This window comes from Plecotus auritus (assembly GCF_963455305.1).
Source record: "Plecotus auritus genome assembly, chromosome: X".
Lineage (NCBI taxonomy): Eukaryota > Metazoa > Chordata > Mammalia > Chiroptera > Vespertilionidae > Plecotus > Plecotus auritus.
Window position 1 is genome coordinate 32,135,819 of NC_137784.1, and position 26,909 is coordinate 32,162,727.

The 26,909-nt window shown below is 39.1% G+C and overlaps 1 protein-coding gene across 5 annotated transcripts in view; it reads left to right on the top strand.

Annotated features, from left to right (window-relative positions):
* The window catches only part of CHM (CHM Rab escort protein), a 259,883-nt gene that overhangs the window by 20,706 nt on the left and 212,268 nt on the right, over positions 1-26,909 (top strand). For 4 of the 5 annotated variants that reach the window (XR_013959779.1, XR_013959780.1, XM_080652894.1 and 1 more), the window contains exon 2: positions 10,509-10,575. The exons of the other annotated variant lie outside the window; for it this stretch is intronic. Coding sequence is in view for 2 of the 4 variants with exons in the window: in XM_080652894.1 (XP_080509020.1) it covers positions 10,509-10,575 (67 nt within the window). In the remaining 2 variants the exon portion in view is untranslated. The remainder of the gene's footprint in view (positions 1-10,508; positions 10,576-26,909) is intronic. 5 annotated transcript variants of the gene reach the window in all.

The window sequence follows — 26,909 nt, forward strand, 5'->3', positions numbered from 1 at the left end:
TTGGTAGGCTCAATCTTTTATTAGGTCTCTAAAATTTGATATTACATTTCATTTTTTAAACTTTTTGTTATGGGAAATTTCAAACATTTCAAAATGGAGAGGTTAATAATAGCCCCCCCCCCATGTACTGGTATCCCAATTATTAATTTGTGGCTTATCATGTTTTCTTTATACTCTCTACTTTCTTCTCATTTCACATGTAACCCTGGATTATTTTAAAGCAAATCCCAGATATCATATCATTCCTTCCTGCTTTAATCATAATTTTTCACATTTCTATGCCATTTCAATTTATTTATTTTTCAGTTTATTTTTATTGAAATATAATTGACATATACTATCCTATTCATTTCAGGTTTATATTGTAGTGGTTCAGTATTTATATACATAGAGAAATGATCCCCATGATTAGTATCATTACCATTTGTCACCATACGAAGTTCTTACAATATCATTGACTATATTCCTTATGCTGTACATTATATCCCTACTAGAGGCCCGGTGCACGAAATTTGTGCACGGGAGCAGGGGTGGTCCCTCAACCTGGCCTGCACCCTCTTACAATCCGGGACCCCTCACACATCCTCTCGCAATCTGGGACCACTGGCTCCTAACCACTGGCTCCTAACTGCTCGCCTGCCTGCCTGCCTGCCTGATCACCCCTAACTGCCTCTGCCTCTGCTCCTGCACCTGGGACCCAGGCTTCCCTCCTCCGGCCAGCTGCAGGCAACCAAGACCCGGGCTTCCCTCCCTCTGGCTGGCCGCAGGCACCCGGGACCCCGGGCGGCTTCGCCTGGGTCCTGGCTTTGTCAGGAAGGATGTCCAGAATGACTTCTGGAAGACGTCTGGTCTATCCAGTCTAATTAGCATATTACCCTTTTATTAGTATAGATGACTTACATCTTTTATACTGGAAGGTTGTACTTCTTAATCCCCTTCACCTATTTCACAAGCCTCCCTAACTGCTTCCCTGTCTAGTAACCACCAGTTTGTTTCCTGTATCTACGAGTCAGTTTTTCAGTTTGTGTGTTCTATATTTAAACTCCACATGTAAGTGAAATCACAGGGTCTTTCTTTTTCTCTGTCTGACTTATTTCACTTAGCATAATACTCTGCATGTCCATCCATGTTGTTGAAAATGGTAAGATTTCATTGTTTTATGGCTACTATTTCATTGTATACACTCTGTGCTACATCTTCATTATCCATTCATCTGTTGATTGATACTTAGGTTGCTTCCATAGTTTGGCTATCTATATATGTAAAAGGTTAATATGCTAAGTGTCCCTCTGCCTGTCCGACAGGTTACTATGATGTGCACTGACTACCAGGGGGCAGATGCTCAACGCAGGAGCTGCCCAGCTGCAGTGACTTGGCAGCGGTGGTTCTTGGGTGACACACCCCGAAACTAGAGAGGAAGGAGCCCGATTCCTTGCGGGGCCTCATGATTCCACCTTTGGCCATGGGTTATGTTGTTGCTGGGGCACTGTAGGCCCTGAATCTGGTTTACTGCACACTTGCATTTGCATTCCACACCCTGTATGGCAGCAACTTTGCAGAGTGCCCTTTCACACTCTGGAATCCCTTGGGGGATGTTGGAAAGCCAATTTTGGCTCGATCCCCACAGGCCATGCCAAGGGACCCCACCTGCTGGAGGGACCCCACTCACTCTGCAGACGCTGGAGAGGGACTGCGGGAGCTTGGCTCCAGGGCGTGTCGAGCCCATCTTGCCAGTCCCGCTGCGCAGGCCATCTTTTGATTAATTTCCTTTCAATGTGCATGAATCCGTGCACCAGGTCACTAGTTATAAATAATGGTGCAATGTACATAGGGGTGCATATGTCTCTTCAGATTAATATTTTTTTTCTTCATATAAATACTTCAAAGTAGAATTGATAAATCATATAGTAGTTCTATTTTTAATTTTTGAGGAACCTCCATAGTTGCTGCACTAATATACGTTTTCACCAACAGCGCATGAGGGTTCCCTTTTCTCTCCATCTTCATCAACACTTGTTTTTTTTGTCATTTTGAGGTGATATCTCATTATGATGTTGATTTGCATTTCCCTGATGATTAGTGATGATGAGCCTATTTTTAATTGCTTTTTTAATATATATTTTGGATATTAACATCTTATTGGATGTATGATTTACAGATAACTTTTCCAATTTAGTAGGTTGCCTTTTAATTTTGTTGCACAAGTTTTTTAGTTTGATGTAGTCCAATTGGTTTATTTTTGCTTTTGTTGCCCTTGTCTGAGAGACTTTCAAAAAATATCTAAGACCAATATTAAAGAGCTTACAGATTATGTTTTCTTGTAGAAGGTTTATGGTTTTAGGTCTTACATTAAAGTCTGTAATCCATTTTGAGTTTATGTATACGGTATAATATAGTGGTCTAGTTTCATTATTTTGTATGTAGTTCTCCAGTTTTCTCAACACTGTTTATTGAAGAATCTGTCTTTTCCCCACTGTATAATCATGTCTCCTTTGACATACATTACTTTATATATATATATATAGGTTTATTTCTGTACTCTCTATTTCATTGATACATTTGTCTCTTTTTATACCAGTACCATACTGTTTTGAATACTATAGCTTCGTAGTATAGTTTTAAATCCGGGAGTTTGATACCTCCAGCTTTGTTCTTCCTAAATATTTCTTTGGTTATTTGAAGTCTTTTGTGGTTCCACACAAATTTTAGGATTCTTTGTTCTAGTTCTGTGAAAAATGTCATTGGTATTTTGATGGGAATTGCATTGAATCTGTAGATTGCTTTGGGTAGTGTGGATATATAGCAATATTAATTCTTCCAGTCCATGAGTTTGGTAGGTATATCTTTCCATTTATTTGTGTCGTCTTCAGTTTCTGTCATCAGTTTCTTATTCAGAGTACAGGTCTTCCACCTCCTTGATTAAATTTATTCCTAGGTATTTTATTTTTGATGCAATTGTAAATGGGATTGTTTTCTTAGTTTTACTTTCTGGTAGCTTGTTATTAATGTATAGAAACACTAATTTCTGTTTTTTAATTTTGTATCTTGTGACTTTACTGAATTCATTTATTCAAATAGTTTTTTTGGTGGAGTCCTTGGGGTTTTCTGTATATACTAACATCATCTATTATTAGTGACAGTTTTACTTATTCCTTTCTAATTTAGATGCCTTTTATTTCTTTTTCTTGCCTCAATGGTGTCATGCTGGGGCTGGCTTGTCCCTCCCATTGGACTTGAGACAGGCACAGCCCAGGGGTTCAGGTGCAGGTCTCTCTTGGACTGACTTGGCAGGCCAGCTGGAGATGGTACAGATGTGGTGGTGGTGGTGGTGGGGGGTGATATTCAGCATGCACTGAGCAGAAATAATGTTGGTGGGTTTGCTGGGGCTGGAGCAGGCATGTGCTGGGGTGTCCCAGAGCTGCCTTGGCCAGAATGCTGGAGCTGGAGCAAACATGGGCCAGGGTGCTCCAGTGAATGCAGAACTAGGCCACCTTTGTTCAAGGGCTAAATCTGGTGCAGACTGGTGGTCTGGAACTGGGGGTAATATGGTGCGGGGGCTGCCTTAGCAGAATGCCTGGAGCTGTTTTAGACTACTGCTGTGGGGGGCCAAGGGCCTGGGGACCATGCTGCAGTGGCCTTTGCAGGCCTGCTAAATTGCCTGGACCCTACTCCCACCTGCGCCCTTAAGGTGGAGGGAAAACGTAAAAAAAATGGCGCTTGCAGGTACCTCCAATATCAGAGAGAGATCCAGTAGTCCCCTGCTGTTTGGCAGACCCGTGGGGTTAGTAAATGTATTTCTTTCATATATAGTCTAGGTGCCATTTATACTGCTGTTACTTTACTGTGTCTCAGAGTGGAGGAGTTTGTCCTTGGACCCCATAAGGATGGCCCTTGTTACTACAGGTCGCTGCCTGGGGTGGGTTTCTTTCATTACCTTGTCTCCATCTCTCCTATCCTTATCTCTGTGGTCTGTATCATTTATTGTGCAGAAGCTTTTTAATCAGGCCTCCATTCTTCTTTAGGGGGAATTGCTCTGTATGTAGGTGTATATTTGGTGTGTCCCTAGGGAGGAGTTAAGTTCAGGGTCTTCTTATACCACCGTCTTGGATCCCTCCTCCTGTTTTTGTTTTTAAGTTCAAGTCATTTGCCCAAGAACAGAGGCCAAGTTTTTGATCTGACATTAACATTCACCTTTGAGAACTTGTAACAAACCTTATGGGTCACTAATTTCAAGCCCTTCATTTTATCTATTAGGATATCTATCAGGAAACTGAGTTTCAGTGAGTTTAAGTGACTGTCCAGCTATACTATATAATAAAAGGGTAATATGAAAATTGACCCTAATGGTGGAACGACCAGGAACAACTGGTCACTATGACGCACACTGACCACCAGGGAGCAGATGTTCAAAGCAGGAGCTGCCCCCTGGTGTCAGTGCACTTCTACAGGGGGAGTGCCGCTCAGCCAGAAGCCGGCTCATGGCTGGCCAGTACAGCGGCGGTGGCAGGAGCCTCTGCTGCCTCCTTGGCAGCACTAAGGATGTCCGACTGACGGCTTAGGCCCGATTCCCTGGGGAGCGAGCCTAAGCTGGCAGGTGGACATCCCCCGAGGGCTCCCGGTCTGCCAGAGGGATGTCTGACTGCCAGATTAGGCCCAATCCCCCGGGGAGCTGGCCTAAGCTGGCAGGTGGACATCCCCCGAGGGGTCCCAGACTGCAAGAGAGCGCAGGCTGGGCTGAGGGACCCCCTTGAGTGCATGAATTTTCATGCATCGGGCCTCTAGTTTAATATAAACAAGAATCTAGTTTTCCTGACACTTAGTTTAGTACCCTGAATGTTAAAACAGTGTTCTTGTTATTAGACGCTCCTAAAAGCTCACACTATATAAATTTTTAAAAGTAACATGAATTTTGCAAGTGAATATTTTAATGGTAGTATATTTTTCTAATGTTCTAAAAATTACATAGATATTAATAACAATATTTTCTATGAGAAAGAAATCCATAGATATTAAAGTACTACATTTACTAATATGTTTGGTATTTTTATTGGTTAAAGTGAATTAAAATAATTGTGAATTTAAAAACAATATTTTTATCTGTATGTTTTGGTAGCTCTAGGCTGCTTCACTGGCAGTCTTGTTTTTCTTTATAAGGTAATCACTAAAAAGTAAATATAAGATCTAAACTTTTGCCTGACTGGTGAGGCAGCCGATGGATGTGTCTCTCTCATCGATTTTTCTATCTCTCTATTCCTCTCCCTTCCTCTCTCTCGAAAATCAGTGAAAACATACTTAAAAAAAGAGATCTAAATTTTTAATTTAGAGTTTAATGGAATAAACAAAATACTTTAATCTGGGTTGAAATTTAGTTTCTGTCTAATTTTCTGATGTGGGTTTTTGTTTTTTTTTTTCAGTAGCTGTGACGTGAGCTAACTGTGCAGTTTTACCTTTGCATTGCTCATTCTAGTCAGTTCTTCACCTAATATTTTTCATGGTTTAGAATAGTGTTGAAGGTCTGTACATAGGTTGTTTAAGAAGTAAAGGGTGTGGCTCTTTAAGAACTTGTACTCAGAAGTTTTTCCTTGCCAGTAATTCTATTTTTTTCCTAAAGAAAGAAGTTATTCTTTATAAAATAAACCAGTCACAGTAAATTTTCTGGTTCTCTGTAATTTTCTTTCCATTCTGGTCTTCACTGGTTATAAATAACACATGAAATGACTTTCAAGGTAGAAAGCAGGAATCCATTTTGAAATGTTCTATAAAATAAAGAATGATTTATGGTTTCATATGATTTGGGCTGAAAGCACTCGGGCTTTGCCAGGTCATCAAAGTCCTGTCAGGGGAATCTATTATTTATTGTTCGATATACTGGGAGTGGTGTAAGTACTTTATTTTATGTTTATCTTATGTAAGTATAGTGTTGGAAAAATCAATTCCAGATACTAATACAGTTTTAAGAATATACCATAGAGAACTGGCCTAAAAGTTATAGTTATATATAATGAGGTTTAACATTAAAATTTTGGATTAAAAGGGGATTTTGAAAAAATGAATGTTTTCTTTCTTATAAAATGTTTAGATAACATTCTTGAAAATGTTAATTTTATACATTTTTGTTCCTCATTTTACATCTCTCTTTTATTTAGACAGATTTTGGAAAATTGCCGAAAGTTGGTACTATACATGTTTGTTTGTTATATGATCATATAACATTCTGTAAGCTTCTAATATATTTTTTCTTGCTGCCAAGTTTATAACAGAATCTCATGTGAGAAGGGCAGGATGACCAGTACAAACTGTTATGAAATGCTAATTTAAAACTGTATTTGATAAAAATGACTTGCCAGTAAAAGTTGTTGGTCTTGCATTAGAATTCTACATTTCTTCTATAATCCTTCAGCATGCTTATTTGATACAGCTTCAGTTATGAATTTAATAATCATTTAATAATGTGAAGTGTATAAATGATATTAAATGTTTGATGAACTACTATAGTGTACATTCAGAAAAGGCCTCAAGTATACATATCAAAAGGTTATTGGACTTGTTTTTAAAACAAAACTTTTATGTTGTTAGATCTTTGAAGATAACTTAAGTAAATAGTAAATAAGTGATAGTTTTTTTTTCCCCTTCAAATAACTAATCTTATTGGAATAGGAAGCGAACCAATATTTATTGAATATCAGTAACATGCTAGGAGGCAGTATAAGGTGTTTTATGTCATTTTGTACCGATTCCTTACTATACCCCTATGAGATTATTAGCTCCATAGTTCAGCTGAAACATTGTACTTGTGTATATTTAATCACATATTTTACAGTGTGTTTTCATTATAATACTGTGTAATTTGATCCTGATCTAGGTTATCTGCTTCTAACTCATGTATGGCTTTTCCTAGTGGGAGAGGTTGTATTATTCATTATAAGCCTATATATATTTCATATACATGCCCTCACAAGAATTGTGTGTGAATTTATGTAATGATTTGGAAGTTGTTCACTTATTATGGTGTCAAGTGTTAAAAGATAGTTTTATTGAAATCAGTCAAATGATATTAAATTATTAGAAACTAATTTGAAATCAGTTTAAATGCTATTAAATTGGCTTATCAATACCAATTTAAACAAAACAGTTATTTCACTTATTTTACTAAATTATCCATAAGAGCACACATTTTAATATGTTAACTTTATTCCTAAACAAAAATGTAAAAAAACCCTGACACTTCAAGTTCAAATTTAATACAAGTTCATCCTTCATTCTGTGAATAGAATTGTTTTCCTGAAATACCAATTTGACCATGCTGTTCTTCTGGCTAAATTCCTTTCAAGACTCACTGTTGCTTACAGGGTCAAAGTCAGATTCCACAAGAATTGGGCTCCAACCACTCTTTTTGAGCATCACCTTTTGGTTCTCTCTTCCTTCACCCTTTACCAGAAATATTCCCTTCCACTTTCCTTTTTCCCTTCACATTTTTTCTTCTTTTATACTCTTCAGTTGGGCTGTACAGATCTTGAAACACCCTTGTAGTGTCCCCTGCTCTTTGGAGCTTTCCATGACTTCCTTGTACAGAAGGAATGTTTCTTTCCAATGTGTTCCTATAACAGTTTTAATTACTTTTAATCCGTTTAAATTTGTATTCTTTACGCTCTGAGCTATTTTAGGCTAGGAATTGCCTTAATCTTAGCTTTTTCCCCCCTCACTACCTATCACAATCTACTCCATCCCTCTCTCCCTCTTCCCTTTTCCCATTTTCTTTCTTCTTTTCTTTCCTTCAAAAAAGTATTGACTGAGTAACTACCATGTTCCTCCTCTGTTCAAGAACTCAGGGTTTATTAAATAGATGGGAAGAAAGTTGAAATCCTGGCTAGGAAGATATTACTAACTGTATTATTAGACTTATTTTATTCATTCTAAGCATGAAGTTGATAGGCCCATTTAACATAGGAACAGCCTGTCAATCTCACAAACTTGTGGGATGCCTGGATGGAACTATTAAGGGGAAACACAAATGATAGTAATTTTGGTTTTATGTAATTTGGACTCAAATCATGTTCATATTGAAATCCATTCTTGGCTTTGCTTTGTCAGCAGAGACATGACTTCTGACAGTGTTGATCACAGCTGTGGAAATAACCACATGCTAGCCACATGTGTATTTGCCTATACAAAGTAACAGCTAATTTGAGCCAAATAGAGGAGAGTCATTTTATTATTGTCATTGGAGTGGGCATCTGGTAAAAATAGGTGTATGTTTGGAGTTGTATCTAGATGAAAATGTAGTATTTTTAAACTATCTTTCTGAAGAATAATAAAAGTAGACAGTGTTTATAGAGCAAGTACCCTCTGCTAATAACTGAGTCATTCTATGAGATAAATGGTAGTATTCCTATAGATGAAGAAACAGACTCAGAGAAGTCAAGTGACTTGTCTGAGGTCACACAGCTAGTTAAGCAGCAAAGCTAAGATTCAAGTCTAGGTGTGTCTGACTGAGACCATTCCCATTTCATTGCCTTGCTGTCCCGCACTTACATCCTTATCCTTAAACTCATATCTGAGTTGGAGAGAGTGAATTTACCATGGTAATTTGAATTTGAGATAATGAATAACTTGATCTTTGGCAAGTTATTTAACCTTTCTCATCCCATTTCTCACATGGATAATACTGCTTGCCTCCCAGGATTATAATGAGGAATAAATGAGGTGATGTGCGAAAATACATTGTGAACCATAAAAGCCCTATGCTAATTAATATTTAGTAATGTATTATTAATGCTGTCACTATTACGTACTTTAACATACTAATTCTGCTTCCTGAATATTTCTTTGCTGGTGTCCTTTTTACTAAGCTGCATAGCATCTTTTAAACTACTATAGTGACTGCATTTCATTGATAAAAAAAGTTATTTCTTTAGGTGTGAAAAGTTGAGATAGTCAAGATAAAAAACATTAAAACCATACTATTTTAACTGTTTGAAGAAGTATGCTTAACTATTGAAAACTCTCCTTTCTTTCTTCCACTTCACTGTGTACCACAAATTCTCCTCTTTTTTTTCTTTGAATTATATCTGAAGTTGAACATTTATGATGACATTTCTAATATTTGATATTTAATGGCTGTATACAGCACATTTGGTCAGAACTTCTTTTTTGAACCAAGTCTTATATAGCCACAAAATGTTCACCACTGAAAAACTATTTTTTTGGTGAATGCTGCTGGAGCTTGTCTTTAATGTGTTTTTTATCTAGAGATTGACTATGTCAATTGCTTCCATATGCATATTGCTTTTACATAAACGAAGATAACTATTCCAGTTTCTTGAAATTCTTGATGCATAGTGTGTAGTTTAAATACTTGCCAAAAGAATGATGACATTCAGGGTGTTCTCATTGTAGTGAAAAAGCCAGTAGTAGCACTATAGAATTGCACTAAACTTTCAGAATATGCTTTGTTTGTCTGACAGAAATGATTTACTAGTAATATCCTCTGTTGAAATGGTAGAATTTACGATAAAAAGTTATGAAAGAGTCTTGAACTTCTAACATAGGGTATTAACCGGTCAATGTAGCTGAACATCTGATTTTTTCAATTATAAAATCATTATCTTTGGTAATTTTTTATTGTGTTTGTTGATATGGAGAATAGTAATATGTATTTCCTTTTATGATAACCAATTTTATGGTGTGGCTTAATTTGATTCCAAAACAGTAATGTTCTTTTAAAACTGTTGTATTAACCGGAAAGTAAAATACTATATCTTGTAAATGGTCTCTTTTTTAAACTAACTAACCTATTGCTTAGACCAGGGGTGGGCAAACTTTTTGACTCGAGGGCCACAATGGGTTCTTAAACTGGACCGGAGGGCCGGAACAAAAGCATGAATGGAGTGTTTGTGTGAACTAATATAAATTCAAAGTAAAGGAGCGGAGGGGAGAGCAAGAGAACCCTCTGCTCTTTCGGCTCCGCGGGCCGGATACGGCCCGCAGGCCGTAGTTTGCCCACGGCTGACTTAGACAAATGTATGCCATTCTCTGTCACAGGCACTGTGGCTTTAGAGTTAGATTTTGGTTCAGATTTCAACTCTAGAACTTGTTTATTTTCTTAAAGCATTGGGCAACAGGTTAACCTATTTGCACTGCAGTATGCAGATACTTCTCTCTCAATACATTTGGGATAATCAAATGAAGTAGAGTGTGAACATAGTTCCTAAATAATAAAGTTCTATATGAACAATTTATGATAGTTGCTCATTTATGGTAATTTGCTGATAAAAATACTTTAAGTACTTGGTTTTTAAAAATTCTTCCACATAATAAAATTTTCAGCTTTAGTAGTCTGTTTAAGAAACATCCAATGGTATAATAATATACACGTTATAGTTTAGAATACAAAGATGAGCTCATTTTGTTAAATTTTATACAGCTAAGGCATGAATCGAAGTTTGCATTGTATATATGACATATATATATTTCTACATTCTAAATGATGTAGGTGTGTGTTTTTATAGGTTTGCCTGAATCCATCATTGCAGCTGCCTGTTCAAGAAGTGGCCAGAGGGTTCTGCATGTTGATTCGTAAGTTTATCAATGATAGTATTAAATATTTCCTAAATTTATCTCTATACAAAATTAAAAAATTAAATATAGATGTGTGTACATATATACATATATATCATATATAAACTTCTCAAGTTAGAAATATGATTAGAATTAATTTTCACAAAAAGTATGTGAAATATATAATGAACAGGTTTTACTATTATACTCTGAATAGTGATGTTTCCTTTAAGAATAAACCAAATGGCCAAAACCAGTTTGGCTCAGTGGATAGAGCGTTGGCCTGTGGACTGAAGGGTCCCGGGTTCGATTCCGGTCAGGGGCATGTGCCTTGGTTGCGGGCACATCCCCAGTGGGGGGTGTGCAGGAGGCAGCTGATCGATGTCTCTCTCTCATCGATGTTTCTAGCTCTCTGTCCCTCTCCCTTCCTCTCTGTGAAATATCAATAAAATATATTTAAAAAAAAAAAAGAATAAACCAAATGTACCATGATTTTATTTTTCACATGAGTGATTTTGGTTTCTAAATGATGAATAATTCTCCAAGAGGCTTGGATACCTCACATGTACCCTTTTTCTTGTACATGTGTGGGCATATACAATCTGTACATTTGATTGTTGAAAATGTAGCTAATAGATTCAGAGTATATGGTTTTAATAAAAATTTAAACTATTAGAAAATCTTAACTAATAAAAATATCTAGAGTTTTTTTTTTCTTTTTCCCTGAAATGTCATTATAAAAAGGAAGTTAATGAAAAATTCAAGTTTAAGATAAAGTATAGTTTAAATCTCTTCTTTCCTGCTTCCTTCTAAAACAAATCCCTAACATTCCACCTGCCCATTTAGTGCTTTTGAACATTGTATCTTGACATTTTGATTGTTCATTAAATGGGAGTAAAAAAGAAACAAGGAGATAACTTTATGATTTCTGTTAATATTAACTATAATGTTTTTCATAATGCCAGAATACTAAGAATATCTAGATTTGTTATCTTACCTAATAATAGACAAACATGTAAATTGACTGTACCTCCATGACGCCCACCAGCCAATCAGGAGTGAGTATGCAAATTAACACAACAAAGATGGCGGGTTAATTTGCATATGCAGGCATGGAGCAAAGACTGAAGGCTTCGTCCAAGTGAAGACTGAAGACTGAAGGCTCTGCCCAAGCGAAGACTGAAGACTGAAGGCTCTGCCCAGGGCCGGAGCCAAGCCTGCAGGCTGAAGGCTTGGCTCTGCTGCAGCTCGGGTCCCAGGTGCCGGAGGAAAACCAGTGCTGGCAGCTAGGGGAAGGAACACCTATTGCACGAATCTTTGTGCAATGGGCCTCTAGTAGTTTATAATGCTTTCTCATATATTACCCCACTGTAAATATGTAGGAATTTAAAAAGGGGTATTATTTCATTTACATTTAACCTTTTGTAAATTTATTTTGAAACCCAATCAACTCTTCAGTTATTGGATGAAATTTCTAAATTAAATTATGTCCAATTTTCAAACAAGTCCTGCCCTTTTAATTCTCTTTTCACTATTGTATGCGTAACTGCTTGTGTTAATGTTTCAATTTAGTCTTTTTTGAAATCTGCCACCTTTAAAGCCCAGGTACTGAGCCAGTGTGCTTTACAGGGCTTAATAAAAATCTAAATTCAGTTTTTTTCTGTTAATGTTAATTAACCTAAAATCGAAAATAAAAATCTTAAATTTTCCTAAATTGTCATTTACTGTGCTCGTACTCTACACTATCACCATATCAGATTCTTTACAATATGTTATGTAATTAATTCCCATCACAGCCAAGTGAGGTTGGTGGTATTATCCCAATTTAACAAGTGGGGAATGTGAAGCAAAGAGAGGTAAGAGGTTAAGTAACTTTTCTAACTCTATCCAGCTAGTGCTTATCTTACTTTAAATTCAAACTTATTTTATGTTTTTCATTCCAAAATCTGAGGGCTTCCCAGAATGTAGAATATTTTAGAAATTGCATAGGGTTTAGTGATACTCAAAAATCAAATTGTGCCCTGACCGGTTTGGCTCATTGGATAGAGCGTCGGCCTGCGGACTGAAGGGTCCCGGGTTCGATTCCAGTCAAGGGCATGTAGCTTGGTTGCGGGCATATCTCCAGTGGGAGGTGTGCAGGAGGCAGCTGATCGATGTTTCTCTCTCATCGATGTTTCTGACTCTCTATCCCTCTCCCTTCCTCTCTGGAAAAAATCAATAAAATATATTTAAAAAAAATCAAATTGTGATTAGCAATATAAGAAGCTAAATCTTATTTTGTTAAACAGAGTATCATTTGGAAAAGCTTTATAATATGGTTGCCTTAAGAACTTACAGCTTAATACAAATAGTATTTCAAAATGAGAAAACTTTTTTCTTCCACTTTAGATCCTCAAGCTTGGTGGCTTTTGAGAGTTTAGATGCATTGATTTATAGGGTGTTTTTCTACTGTGGGCTAGGTTTAAATATCTTTTCATTTTTATTCATTTTAGCATTTAAGGCTCTGCATAGTCAGATTGTCTTCCCCAACCCCCTTTCATTTCTAATGTACATGTACAATAGTACCATATATCTCTTTCATAGACATACATTCCTATTATTTAAAAAAATATATTTAAATCGTGGTAAGAAACATAACATAAAATTTGCCATTTTAACCATTTTTAAGTGTACAGATCAGTAGTGTTAATTATATTCATATTGTTGTTCAACAGATCTCCAAAACTCTCTTGATCTTGCCAAGCTGAAACTATACCCATTAAACAATAACAACCCATTCTTCCTCCCCGTAGCCCCTGGCAACCACCATTCTACTGTCTGTCTCCATGAATTTGACTACTTTAGATACCTCATATAATTGGAATAGTACAATATTTGTCTTTTTGTGCTGCCGTATTTCACTCAGCATAATGTTCTCAAGGTTCATCCATTTTTTATCATGTGCCAGAATCTCTTTCCATTTTAAGACTGAATAATATTACATTGTGTGTATATACCATACCCATTCATAAACATTTGGGTTACTTCCACCTCTTGACTATAGTGAATAATGCTGCTATGAACATAGATGCGCAAATACATCTTTGAGATCCTGCTTTCAGTTCTTTTGTATATATACCCAGAATTGGGATTGCTAGATCAAGTGGTAATTCTATTTTAATTTTGTGAAGAATTGCCATACATTTTCTATATAGCAGCTGTACCATTTTACATTCCCACTAACTTCTCAAGCTTTGGTTTCACTGGGAAGTTGTATATGAGTTTTTGAGCCAGAGTGCCCTGGTTCAAATCCTTTTTTTGGCACTTACTAGGTGTGTAACCTTTGACAATTTATCTAATCTTTTTATACTTTCATTTCTTGATATAAAGGGCACAATAATAGTGCTTACTTTATAAGATTCTTTATAGTATTAAATAAAATAATCCATGTAATCTATATATATAAAAGTCTAAGGACCCTTACAACCCGTCAACTGGCTGGTAGCTATGATGCACACTGACCACCAGGGGGCAGACGCTTAACACAGGAGCTGCCCCCTGGTGGTCAGTGCCTCCCACAGCCAACCTCCTGCAGCTGGCCAACCTCCTGCTGTCCCTCCCCACAGCCAGCCTGCCAACCTCCCACGGTCCCTCCCCCAAGCCGGCCTGCCTGATTGGCCCTGATCAGCTCTGGGTGAGACAGCCCTGATCAGCCCCAATTGCCGGACTGGCCGAGGGACCCCCCCACCATGCATGAATTCATGCACCGGGCCTCTTAGTAGTTTTAGAGCAGTGCCTGAAACATAGTAAACCCTAAGTAAATGTTAACATCTGTTACTCTAACAATACTGTCGCTGCTGTTGCTGCTAGATATAAACAGTGAAGGTAGAGACGGGAGTGATTAAGCATGCCTGGAAGATTAGTGAAAAGTGTCATACAGATAAGTCTTGAAAGATGAGTAAGACTTCAATGAAGAATTAGAGCATTCCAGAAAGAATTAACAGATTGAAAGGGTATGGCATGCTAGGTGAATGGTGAGAATTTTAGTATGACTGAAAGATTAGCTGAGTTGGATGAATGAGAGTTGAAGCTAGAAGTAGACTGGAGCCATATTGTTTAGGTCTGTATGCTGAGGTGTAGGGATTTTATTTATTAGTTTTAACCTTAATAGTTATCTTTAATATCCTCAGGTCTTTCCCTTAAACCCATATTCAGTCCTTCAGCATCACCTGTCAGCTCTTCTTCCAAAACATAACCCAAATCTAAGGAGTTTTCTGTCTCTACTCTTCCTTCCAGTTCATTCCACTATTACTTACTATTGAACTTCTCTCCAAACCTTCTAATTAGTCCATTTTTACTACTTCCTCCAGCATTTGGCTTCTTCCTTCTTTCTAGCTGCATTATGTGTGCCTCTTTCCCTTGTTTACTATGCTTTGCTAGTGCTGTAATTATGCACTTAAAAATTCTTAATATTACTTGTGCCTTTTTTATGCTTCTTTTCACCTTGATCTCTCTCTTGCCAGAGATTTATCTATATTACTATTCTTTTCAAAGAACCAGCTTTTGCTTTGTTTTATCCTTCTGTGATATCTTTGTTTTCTAATTAATGTCCTTTCTTCTACTTTCTTTGAAATCACTCTTGTTCTTTTTCTAACTTCTTGATTAAATTCATAATTTTTTATATTTAAGTTTTCTTTTTTGTTTAATGTAATTACTTATGATGTGGTTCCCTTTTACTGGTAGGATCACATTAGTTATCTTCCATGAATTTTAAATGTTTTCTAATAGCCATTGTGATTTCATCTTTGATCCATTAGTTATTTAGAGGTATGTTTTTAAATTTCTCCATACATTTTCATTCCAGTATCTTATTGAATTGATAATTTAGAACACTTGTGACAAAACATCTAAATGAGAAAGTAAAAAAGTTCTAGTGTATATTTGCTATCTCCCTGCCTGTATCCCACTCTCTCTTTCTACCCACAGTCCCATTTTCTGGGAGCAGCTACTGTTATTTTTTTTAAAATATATTTTATTGATTTTTTACAGAGAGGAAGGAAGAGGGATAGAGAGTTAGAAACATCAATGAGAGAGAAACATCGATCAGCTGCCTCTTGCACACCCCCTACTGGGGATGTGCCCACAACCAAGTTACGTGCCCTTGACCGGAATCAAACCTGGGACCTTTCAGTCCACAGGCTGACGCTCTATCCACTGAGCCAAACCGGTTTTGGCTACTGTTATCTTTTATATGGCCTACAATATGCTGTCTAGAGAAAGAAGTTGCAGAAAAATATGTAAGTTTTCATTATGTGTATATTAGATTCAGTGTAGAAAAAGTTATAAGATACTAAGCAGTTCCAACACCAAGAATCCCTCATGCTGCCTTTTTATTCCATATACTAGAGGCCCGGTGCACGAAATTTGTGCATGGGAGGGAGGTGTCCCTCAGCCTGGCCTGCACCCTCTAGAAATCAGGGACTGTCGATCCCTGTGGGATCGGGCCTAAATTGACAGTCGGACATCCCTCTCGCAATCCGGGACCGCTGGCCCTAACTGCTCGCCTGCCTGCCTGATCACCCCTAACCGCCTCTGCCTTCCTGATTGCCCCAACCGCCTCTGCCTACCTGATTGCCCCTAAGCACTCTGCCTGCCTGCCAGCCTGCCTGCTCGACCCTAACCGCCTCTGCCTGCCTGATTGTCCCTAAGCACTCTGCCTGCCTTCCTGATCGCCCCTAAGCACTCTGCCTGCCTGATTGCCCTAACCATTCCACCTGCCTGCCTGATTGTCCCTAAACACTCTGCCTGCCTGCCTGCCTGCTTGGTCACCCCTAACTGCCTCTGCCTGCCTGATTGCCCATAAGCACTCTGCTTGCTTGATTGCCCTAACCATTCCACCTGCCTGCCTGCTCGCCCCTAAGCAATCTGCCTGCATGCTCGCCTCTAACTGCTCTGCCTGCCTGCCTGATCACCCCTAACCACTCTGCCTGCCTGCCTGATCACCCCAAACCACCTCTGCCCGCCTGCCTGATTGCCCCTAACCACTCTGCCTGCCTGCCTGATTGCCCCTAACCTCTCGCCTGCCTGCCTGATTGCCTATAATCACCTCTGCCTCAGCCCCCGCCGACATGAATTCGTCCAGAAGGACATCCAGAATGATGTCCGGAAGATTGTTCGGCTGTCCGGTCTAATTAGCATTATTACGCTTTTATTATAGATACCTCCCTCCCTGTTTCCCCTATTTCTATCCCCAGCAATCTGTAATTTGTGTTTTCTATAATTTTGTAATTTTGAAAATGGAACTGTACAATATATAGCTTTTTGGCATTGATCTTTTTCACTCAAAATTCCCTTGGAGATTTATCAAGGTTGTTCCTTTTTATCTTTGTTTAACCATTCACCTGTTGAAGGGCATTAGGGCTGATTCTAGTTTTTGGCTATAACAAATAAAATTGCTGTGTGAACATTCATCTATAGGTTTATGTGTGGTGAACTTAAATTTTTAGTATGCTGGGTCATATGATTATGGCATATTTTGTTTTCTTAAGAAATTACAAATTATTTTCCAGACTGCCTAAACCATTTTATATTCCCAATATCAGTGTGCAAGTGATCAGTTTTTCTTCATTTTTGCCAGCATTTAGTATCGTCACTATTTGGGTGGGTGGGTGGGATTCTGATTGGTGTATAGGGATGTCTCATTATGATTTTAATTCATACTTCTCTAATGTCTAATGATGAACATTTTTTTAACAGTATCAAACTTTTTCCTTGTTTTTTTTTTATCTTTATTGTTGAGATTATTACAATTGTTCCTCTTTTCCCCCCCAAGCTCCCCTCCACCCTGTTCCCACCCCACCCTCTGCCCTTACCCCCCCCACTGTCCTCATCCTTAGGTGTACGATTTTTGTCCAGTCTCTTCCCGCACCCCCCACACCCCTTTCCCCCTGAGAATTGTCAGTCCACTCCCTTTCTATGCCCCTGATTCTATTATATTCACCAGTTTATTCTGTTCATCAGATTTTTTTATTCACTTGATTTTTATTTTTATTTATTTTTTTAAATAAATCTTTATTCAGATTATTACAATTATTTCTCCTTTTTCCCCCCATAGCTCCCCTCCACCCATTTCCCACCCCACCTTCTGCCCTTACCTCCCCCCCACTGTCCTCATCCATAGGTGTATGATTTTTGTCCAGTCTCTTCATGAACCCCCCATACCCCTTTCCCCCTGAGAATTATCAGTCCACTCCCTTTCTATGCCCCTGATTCTATTATATTCACCAGATTATTCTGTCCCTCAGGTTTTTAATTCACTTGTTTTTTAGGTTCACTTGTTGATAAATATGTATTTGTTGTTCATAATTTTTATCTTTACTTTTTTCTTCTTCCTTTTCTTTAAGAATACCTTTCAGTATTTCATATAATACTGGTTTGGTGGTGATGAACTCCTTTAGCTTTTTCTTGTCTGTGAAACTCTTTATCTGCCCTTCAATTCTGAATGATAGCTTTGCTGGGTAGAGTAATCTTGGTTGTAGGTTCTTGCTATTCATCACATTGAAAATTTCTTGCCACTCCCGTGTGGCCTGCATAGTTTCTGTTGAAAAGTGAGCTGACAGTCGTATGGGTGCTCCCTTGTAGGTAACTAACTGTTTTTCTCTTGCTGCTTTTAATATTCTCTCTTTGTCTTTTGCTCTTGGCATTTTAATTATGATGTGTCTTGGTGTGGTCCTCTTTGGATTCCTTTTGTTTGGGGTTCTGTGGGCTTCCTGGACTTGTAAGTCTATTTCTTTCACCAGGTGGGGGAAGTTTTTGGTCATTATTTCTTCAAATAGGTTTTCAGTATCTTGCTCTCTCTCTTCTTCTGGCACCCCCATAATTCTGATGTTGGTACGCTTGAAGTTGTCCCAGAGTCTTCTTACATTATCTTCAACTTTTTGGATTTTTTTTTTTTTTGCTTTTTGCTTTTTTGGTTGAGTGTTTTTTGCTTCTTTGTAATTCAATTCTTTGACTTGATTTTTGTGTTCCTCTTGTCTGTTTTTGGGTCTCTGTATAATATTTTTTATTTCAGTCAGTGTATGTTTAATTTCTATTTGGTCCTTTTTCATATCTTCGAGGGTCTCGTTATATTTATCGGCCTTTTCTAGGATATTCTTAAAAAGCCTTATAACCGTGGTTTTGAATTCTATATCCAGTCGTTTGTTTTCCTCCATTTCTTTCGTTTGTGTTCTGTTTCTTTCACGCCACATTTTCACTGCTTCCCTGAGTTGGTAAGGTAGATTTGTGTGCTAGGTTTCCAATATGGCCCAGTGGGTCTGCCTCCCCAGTTAACCTGAGGTGGACACTCTTGGTGCACCCCTTTGTGGACTGTGTGTACAGCCTTGTTGTAATTAAGTCTTTATTGTTGTTGGTATCACTGGGAAGAATTGACCTCCAGGCCAGTTGGCTGTAAGGATCAGCTGTGTCTATGCTGGGAGAAGTTCGGTGCTGGAGACAGCCTTATAGGATTAGACTTGCCAAATTGCAATAGCCTCTGTGCTCAGCTTGGATGGGGTGGAGTCTCAGTCTTGGCTTCCCGTCAGCCTTGCCCTTGCGCGCACGTGCGTGCCTTCAGACCTCTGCCTTCCCGGCTCCCGAGTCTCCGCCCTAGAGTCCAGACTCCCCCCACAAGAGCGTGGGTCCCCAGGGGCTCGCCCGGAACTGGGGTTCAGTGCAGTCAGAACTGGGGTTCAGTGCGGTCGGGGGCTTCTTTCCCCCTTCCGCCAGAGAAAGTCAGCCAGGCTCTCAGTCGCCCTTCCTCTCTGCGTGCACAAAGACCCTTTGCCGTACCTCCAATTCTATGTGAGCTTTTCTATTTCCTTCTAGTTGTAGAATTTTCACTCAGCCAGCTTTCCTGCGGTTCTGGATGGTGTCCATTCTGTCTTTTAGTTGTAGTTTTGAAATTGTTGTGCGAGGCAGCAGTTTAGGTGTTTACCTATGCCGCCATCTTTGTTTCTCCTCTATTCACTTGATTTTTATATTCACTTGACAGATATGTATTTGTTGTTCATAATTTTTATCTTTACCTTTTTCTTCTTCTTCCTCTTCTTAAAGAATACCTTTCAGCATTTCATATAATACTGGTTTGGTGGTGATGAACTCCTTTAGCTTTTTCTTATCTGTGAAGCTCTTTATCTGCCCTTCAATTCTGAATGATAGCTTTGCTGGGTAGAGTAATCTTGGTTGTAGGTTCTTGCTATTATCACTTTGAATGTTTCTTGCCACTCCCGTCTGGCCTGTATAGTTTCTGTTGAGAAGCCAGCTTACAGTCATATGGGTGCTCCCTTGTAGGTAACTAACTGTTTTTCTCTTGCTGCTTTTAATATTCTCTCTTTGTCTTTTGCTCCAGGCATTTTAATTATGATGTGTCTTGGTGTGGTCCTCTTTGGATTCCTTTTGTTTGGGGTTCTGTGTGCTTCCTGCACTTGTAAGTCTATTTCTTTCACCAGGTGGGGGAAGTTTTCTGTCATTATTTCTTCCAATAGGATTTCAGTATCTTGCTCTCTCTCTTCTACTGGCACCCCCATAATTCTGATGTTGGTATGCTTGAAGTTGTCCAGAGACTCCTTACACTATCTTCATATTTTTGGATTCTTTTTTCTTTTTGTTCTTCTGGTTGGGTGTTTTTTGCTTCTTTGTATTTCAAATCTTTGCCTTGATTCTTGCGATCCTCTAATCTGCTGTATAATATTTTTTTATTTCAATCAGTGTATGCTTAATTTCTAGTTGGTCTCAGCCTCCCTAGTTACCTGAGGTGGACACTCTTGGTGCACCCCTTTGTGGGCTGTGTGCACAGTCTTGTTGTAGTTAAGCCTTGACTGTTGTTGGAATCACTGGGAGGAATTGACCTCCAGGCCAATTGGCTGTGAGGATCAGCTGTGGCTACGCTGGGAGAACTTCTGTGCTGGAGACACCCTTATGAGAAAAGACTTGCTTCAGTGGGGCTTTGGTGCTCACTGGGTCTGCCCCTGAGTGTGTCCCTTATGGATCTAAGGCAGGGGTGGGCAAACTTTTTGACTCGAGGGCCACAATGGGTTCTTAAACTGGACCGGAGGGCCGGAACAAAAGCATGGATGGAGTGTTTGTGTGAACTAATATAAATTCAAAGTAAAGGAGGGGAGGGGAGAGCAAGAGAACCCTCCACTCTTTCGGCTCCACTGGCTGGATAGAACAGCCGAACGGGCCGGATGCGGCCCAGGGGCCGTAGTTTGCCGACAGCTGATCTAAGGAGTTGTAATCTGGATGGTCTCGCTCTGACTCCTGGGTACACTGGCTCTTGGATCTCCAAGGAGGTGCTAATTTAGCCTCTGCCTGAGGCCACCCAGCAGGAGCTACAGAGAGATCTGCAGATTCCTCTTTGTTTGGGTTTTGGAGGTCCCCAGATGAGGCCCAGCTGTGGAGAAATGCAAGCTGCTGTGGGGCCTTGGGCCTTCTTTTGGATATTCTGGGTCTCACTGACTCAGCTGCAGTTTGTTAGGTAAGTTTAGAATTCAAAGGACCAGGCCATTCATATGCTAAAGCCTCTGCACTCAGCTTGGATGGGGCGGAGTCTCAGGGCAGAGCAAACAGCAATGGCTTCCCATTGGCTCTGCCCTAAGAGGCCCCTGGCTCTCAGTGTCCCGTAGTAATCGCTGCAAGCACCTCCGAGAGAAAGCCGCCCTCGAGTTTCACCTGCTGCCAGACAGTCCAGTTTCATCCTGAATGAGTCTGGGTCCCCAGAGTCTCGCCCAGAACTGGAGTTCAGTGCAGTCGGGAGCTTTTGTCTCCCACCTGATTGAGAAAGCCAGCCGCATACTCAGTTGCCAGCCCTCTCTGTGCGCGCATCTCCATACCTCTGCATTTTTCTCCGCAGCTCCTGTGAGTCTCAGTGTGCTTTTCTCTTTCCTTCTAGTTTTAGAATTTCCACTCAGCGAGCCTTCCTGTGGTTTCCGTTTTGTCTTATAGTTGTAGTTTTGAAATTGTTGTGTGAGGCAACAGTTCAGGTGTTTACCTATGCCGCCATCTTGGTTTCTCCCTCTAATGATGAACATTTTTCATGTGCTTATTTGCTATCTATATATTCACTTTGCTAAAATGGCATGTCTTTTTTTTTTACATATGCCAATCCTTACTTTTTATTTATTTTTTTTAATTTCATAATTTTTATCTTTACCTTTTTCTTTTTCTTCCTCTTCTTAAAGAATACCTTTCAGCATTTCATATAATACTGGTTTGGTGGTGATGAACTCCTTTAGATTTTTCTTATCTGTGAAGCTCTTTATCTGCCCTTCAATTCTGAATGATAGCTTTGCTGGGTAGAGTAATCTTGGTTGTAGGTTCTTGCTATTCATCACTTTGAACATTTCTTGCCACTCCCGTCTGGCCTGCATAGTTTCTGTTGAGAAATCAGCTGACAGTCATGTGGGTGCTCCCTTGTAGGTAACTGTTTTTCTCTTGCTGCTTTTAATATTCTCTCTTTGATGTGTCTTGGTGTGGTCCTCTTTGGATTCCTTTTGTTGGGGGTTCTCTGCGCTTCCTGGACTTGTAAGTCTATTTCTTTCACCAGGTAGGGGAAGTTTTCTGTCATTATTTCTTCCAATAGGTTTTTAGTATCTTGCTCTCTCTCTTCTGGCACCCCCATAATTCTGATGTTGGTATGTTTGAAGTTGTCCCAGAGGCTCCTTACACTATCTTCATATATTTGGATTCTTTTTTCTTTTCCGATTGAGTGTTTTTTGCTTCTTTGTATTTCAAAACTTTGACTTGATTCTTGTGATCCTCTAGTCTACTGTTAGATCTCTGTATAATATTTTTTATTTCAGTCAGTGTATGCTCAATTTCTAGTTGGTCCTTTTTCATATCCTCGAGGGTCTCACTAAATTTATCGGCCTTTTCTAGAAAATTCTTGAAAAGCCTTATAACCGTGATTTTGAACTGTATATCCAGTCGTTTGCTTTCCTCCATTTCTTTCATTTGTGATCTGTTTCTTTGTCTCCTCATTTTGGCTGCTTCCCTGAGTTGATAGAGTGGCTTTGTGTGCTAGGTGTCCTATAGGGCCCAGTGGCTCAGCCTCCCCAGTTACCTGAGGTGGACACTCTTGGTGCTCCCCTTTGTGGGCTGTGTGCACAGTCTTGTTGTAGTTAAGCCTTGATTGTTGTTGGTATCACTGGTAGGAATTGATCTTCAGGTCAATTGGCTATGAGGATCAGCTGTGTCTACGCTGGGAGAACTTCTGTGCTGGAGACACCCTTATGAGATAAGACTTGCAAAAGCCTCTGTGCACAGCTTGAATGGGGTGGAGTCTCAGGGCGGAGCAGACAGCATTGGTTTCCCATCAGCCCTGCCCTAATAGGCCCCTGTGTTTCAGTGTCCTGTGGTAATCGCTGCAAGCACCTCTGAGAGAAAGCAGCCCTCAAGTTCTGCCCGCTTCCAGACAGTCCTGTTTCTCCCTGAAAGGGTCTGGGTCCCCAGAGTCTCGCCCGGAACCGGAGTTCAGTGCAGTCGGAAGCTTTTGTCTCCCTCCCGCTTGAGAAAGCCAGCTTCATCCTCAGTTGCCAGCACTCTCCGTACGCGCGCCTCCATACCTCTGCCTCCTGCAGCTCCTCTGAGTCTCAGTGTGCTTTTCTCTTTCCTTCTAGTTGTAGAATTTCCACTCAGCCAGCCTTCCTGTGGTTCTCGATGATGTCCATTTTGTCTTTTAGTTGTAGTTTTGAAATTGTTGTGTGAGGCAGTAGTTCAGGTGTTTACCTATGCCGCCATCTTGGTTTCTGATGAACATTTTTCATGCGCTTATTTGCTATCTGTATATTTACTTTGCGAAAATGTCATGTCTTTAGTCTATTTTCACATTGGATTGTTTTCTTATTGAGTTTTGAGAGTTAATTATACATTCTAACCAAATATATTTACAAAATTTATCTTTTTTTGGTAATTTATTTCAAATTTAATTACATTATTGTCAAATAATGCACTCTGCATGATATCATTTGGCATTTTTGAGAATTTTTGGTGTTTTATGGTTCATATGACTCCATGTGGATTAAAAATTTGTTTTTGCTAAATTGTTGGATATGGAGTTCCATATATGTCATTACATCAAACTTGTTAATTTTGTTGGTCAGAATTTCTGTTATCTGGTCTATTAATTTTGGAATTGTATATTAAAATATCCTTTACTGATTGTGGAATTCTTATTTTCATTTTATAACTAGAGGCCTGTTGCACAATTCTGCACTGGTGGGTCCTTCGGCCTGGCTGTGGGGATAGGGCTGAAACTGGGTCTCCGACATCCCCTGAGGTGTCCCGGATTGCCAGAGGGCAGTTCTCGGGTGACGCACGCTGGAATCAGGCTCCCTCCTCTCTGGTTCCAGGTGTGTCACCCGAGAACCGCAGCTTCCAAGTCACCGCAGCTCGGCATCTCCTGCGTTGAGTGTCTGCTCCCTGATGCTCACTGTGCATCATAGCTACCGGTCGGAGCATCTGCCGCCTGGTGGTAATTGTGCCTCTCATAGCTACCGGTGAGATGGTCGCTTAGGATTTTAAATATAGAGATTCTTTCAATTTATGCTTTATTTATTCTGCATGTATTTTCATAAGGGCATATAAATTTGGAATTATTATATCTTTATGTAGTTAACTTATGTTTTTTTTCCCTGATGATGCTTATTATCTTAAAGTCTGTTTTGTATGATACTATTTACTGACATCAGGTTTTTCTGACCCCCTCCCACTCAATATATCTCTTTTCCCCTTTTATTTTCTATCTTTCTGTGCCTCTGTGTTTTCAGTATGCCTCTGCCAGATAGCATGTAACTAGATTTCATTGTCTTAATTCAATCTGGCAATATGTCTTTTAACTGAGTTTAGTTCATTTACATTTATTCTGCTTCAGTATTATCTGGACATATTTCTATCACCTTAATCAATTTTTTCCCTTACCTTGCCTTTTCTTTGCTTTCCTTCTCCTCTCATCTTTCTGCTTTTTATTGAATAGAGGCATGTTTATAACCTTCTTTCCTCCTTACAACTAGTTTGGAGTTATAGATGAAATTTCTGTTTCTTAGGAATAGAATATCTTTACATTTTTACATATTTATTCAAATGAAGTTCTTTCAATCAGAGTCTCTTGGTGAGCTCTGCTTTTAGTGGTAAGGTCTGTCTTTGTCTATTAATGCTTTTATTTCACTCTGAATCTTAAATTATAGTTTAATTGTTCCTGAAATTAGACTTTGGGGATTTTTTTTTTTTCTGCACTTTGTCCTCTGGCATCTTTTGTTGCTTTTGCTGTTGAGAAATGTCATTATTATGTAAATGAATTATCTTTTCTTTATGATTGCTTTAATATTCTTTTGTTTGTTTTTATAGCTATATATCCTTACTCTTATCTGTCTAGGTGTTGATTTTGATTCTATTTATCCTGTTCAGAACTTGCTTTACTTGAAATCAGATAACATGTCTTTTGTTGGTGAGGAAATTCTCAACTGTTTTTTCAAACATGACCTTTCTTATTTTTTCTTCTGGAAATTCTCTTATGTAGTGGACATTCTCTTTTTATTTTTTTATGCTTCTCAGTATCTTTATGTTTTTCATATTTTTTACCATTTATACAACATTCTGGGTAGTTTCCTTATATTTATCTAGTTATGGTGTTACAAACTGTGGCCCCACAGGTCAGCTATGTGTTTTTGTAAGTAAAGTCCTGTTTGAACACAACCATATTTATGTATTTATACATATACTGTTCACATATTGACTGTGGCTGCTTTCATACTACAAAGGTAGAATTTTTGCAACAAAAACTGTATGCCTGCAAAGCTTAAAAATTTACTATTGGCCTTTTATAGAAAACTAGAGGCCCAGTGAATGAAATTAGTGCACTCCACGGGGGTGGGGTCCCTCAGGCAGGATTGCGAGAGGGCGCAGGCCAGGCCAAGGGACCTCACTGGTGCACAATCTGGGCTGGGGAAGGACACGGGAGTTTGGCCAGCTGGGGAGGGCTCCAGGGCGTGTCCGGACCATCTTTCTCAGTCCCAATCAGCCGGACCCCAGCAGCAAACTAGCCTTCCGGTCAGAGCATCTGTCCCCTGGTGGTCAGTGCACATCATAGCGAGTGGTTGAGCCGCTTTAACATATCATTAGCATATTACGCTTTGATTGGTTGAGTGGCCGACTGGATGACCGGACACTTAGCATATTAAGCTTTTATTATATAGGATGTTTGCAGGCCTCTTTTCTACTTCATTAATTCTGTCTTCAGATGTGTCTAATTTTCTATTTGACCTAGCTATTATTATTTTTTCAATGACTTCCATTTCTGGAAGTTCAGTTTGGTTATTTTTTAAAGTTGTCATGTTCTTTCCTTGTGTTTCAATTTATTCTTTTATTTTTTCTGAATGTGTGAAGTACTTATCACATTTTCTATTATGTGAAGTAATTGGAGATTTAATACTACTGGTTCTTTTCTCTACAGCTTCAGGCTCAGTATTTTTCCTTCTTTTTTCTTTGTTAAAATATTGAATTTCAAATGTTTTTGGGGATTTACTAGTATTTATGGGAATTCTGTGTAACCTGGTTAAGGGGTATGTATGTTCCTCCTAAATGTATTTTTTTTATTCTATTACAGGTGTTCCCCACCCCACCTTTGCCTCCTTCTACCCTGTTTCCGCTCCCATCCCGGCCTTCACCACATTATACTGTCTGTATCCATGAGTTTTGTATTTATGCATATACATTCTTTGGTTTACCTCTTACTCCCTCCCCTCCCCTCCTTTTGCCTGGTCATCCAGTGCTATTATTGACTGTTACTTTCCCATTGCTGCTGTAACAAATTACTACAAATATAATAATTTTTATAAAACCACACAAATTCATTTCGTTACAATTCTGCAGGTCAGAATTACAAACTGAATCTTATGGCACTGAATCAAGGTGTAGGCCAGGCAATGCTGCTTTCCTTCAGGAGGTTTCCGGGAAGACTCAATTTCCTTGTCTTTTCTAGCTTCTAGAGGCCACCTGCATTCCTTGGCTCATGGGCCTTTATCCATCTTTAAGTGCATGACTTCAGCATCTGTCATGCCACCTAATTTTTCTGCCTTTGACCTTCTTGCCTCCCTGTTATAAGGAACCTTGGTTTTATATGGGGCCTCACCTGGAAAATCTACATCTAGGATATTCTTTCTATTGCAGGATCCTTAACTTATTCACATTAGTAAAGTCTCTTTTGCATGGAAGTTATCATATTCACAGCTTCTGGAGATCATTTAGGACATGGCATCTTTGGAGAACCATTATTCTATCTACAGTCCTGGACCAAAGCAATTTTATGTTAATTTCTCAGCTTGTTCCTGATTTATACA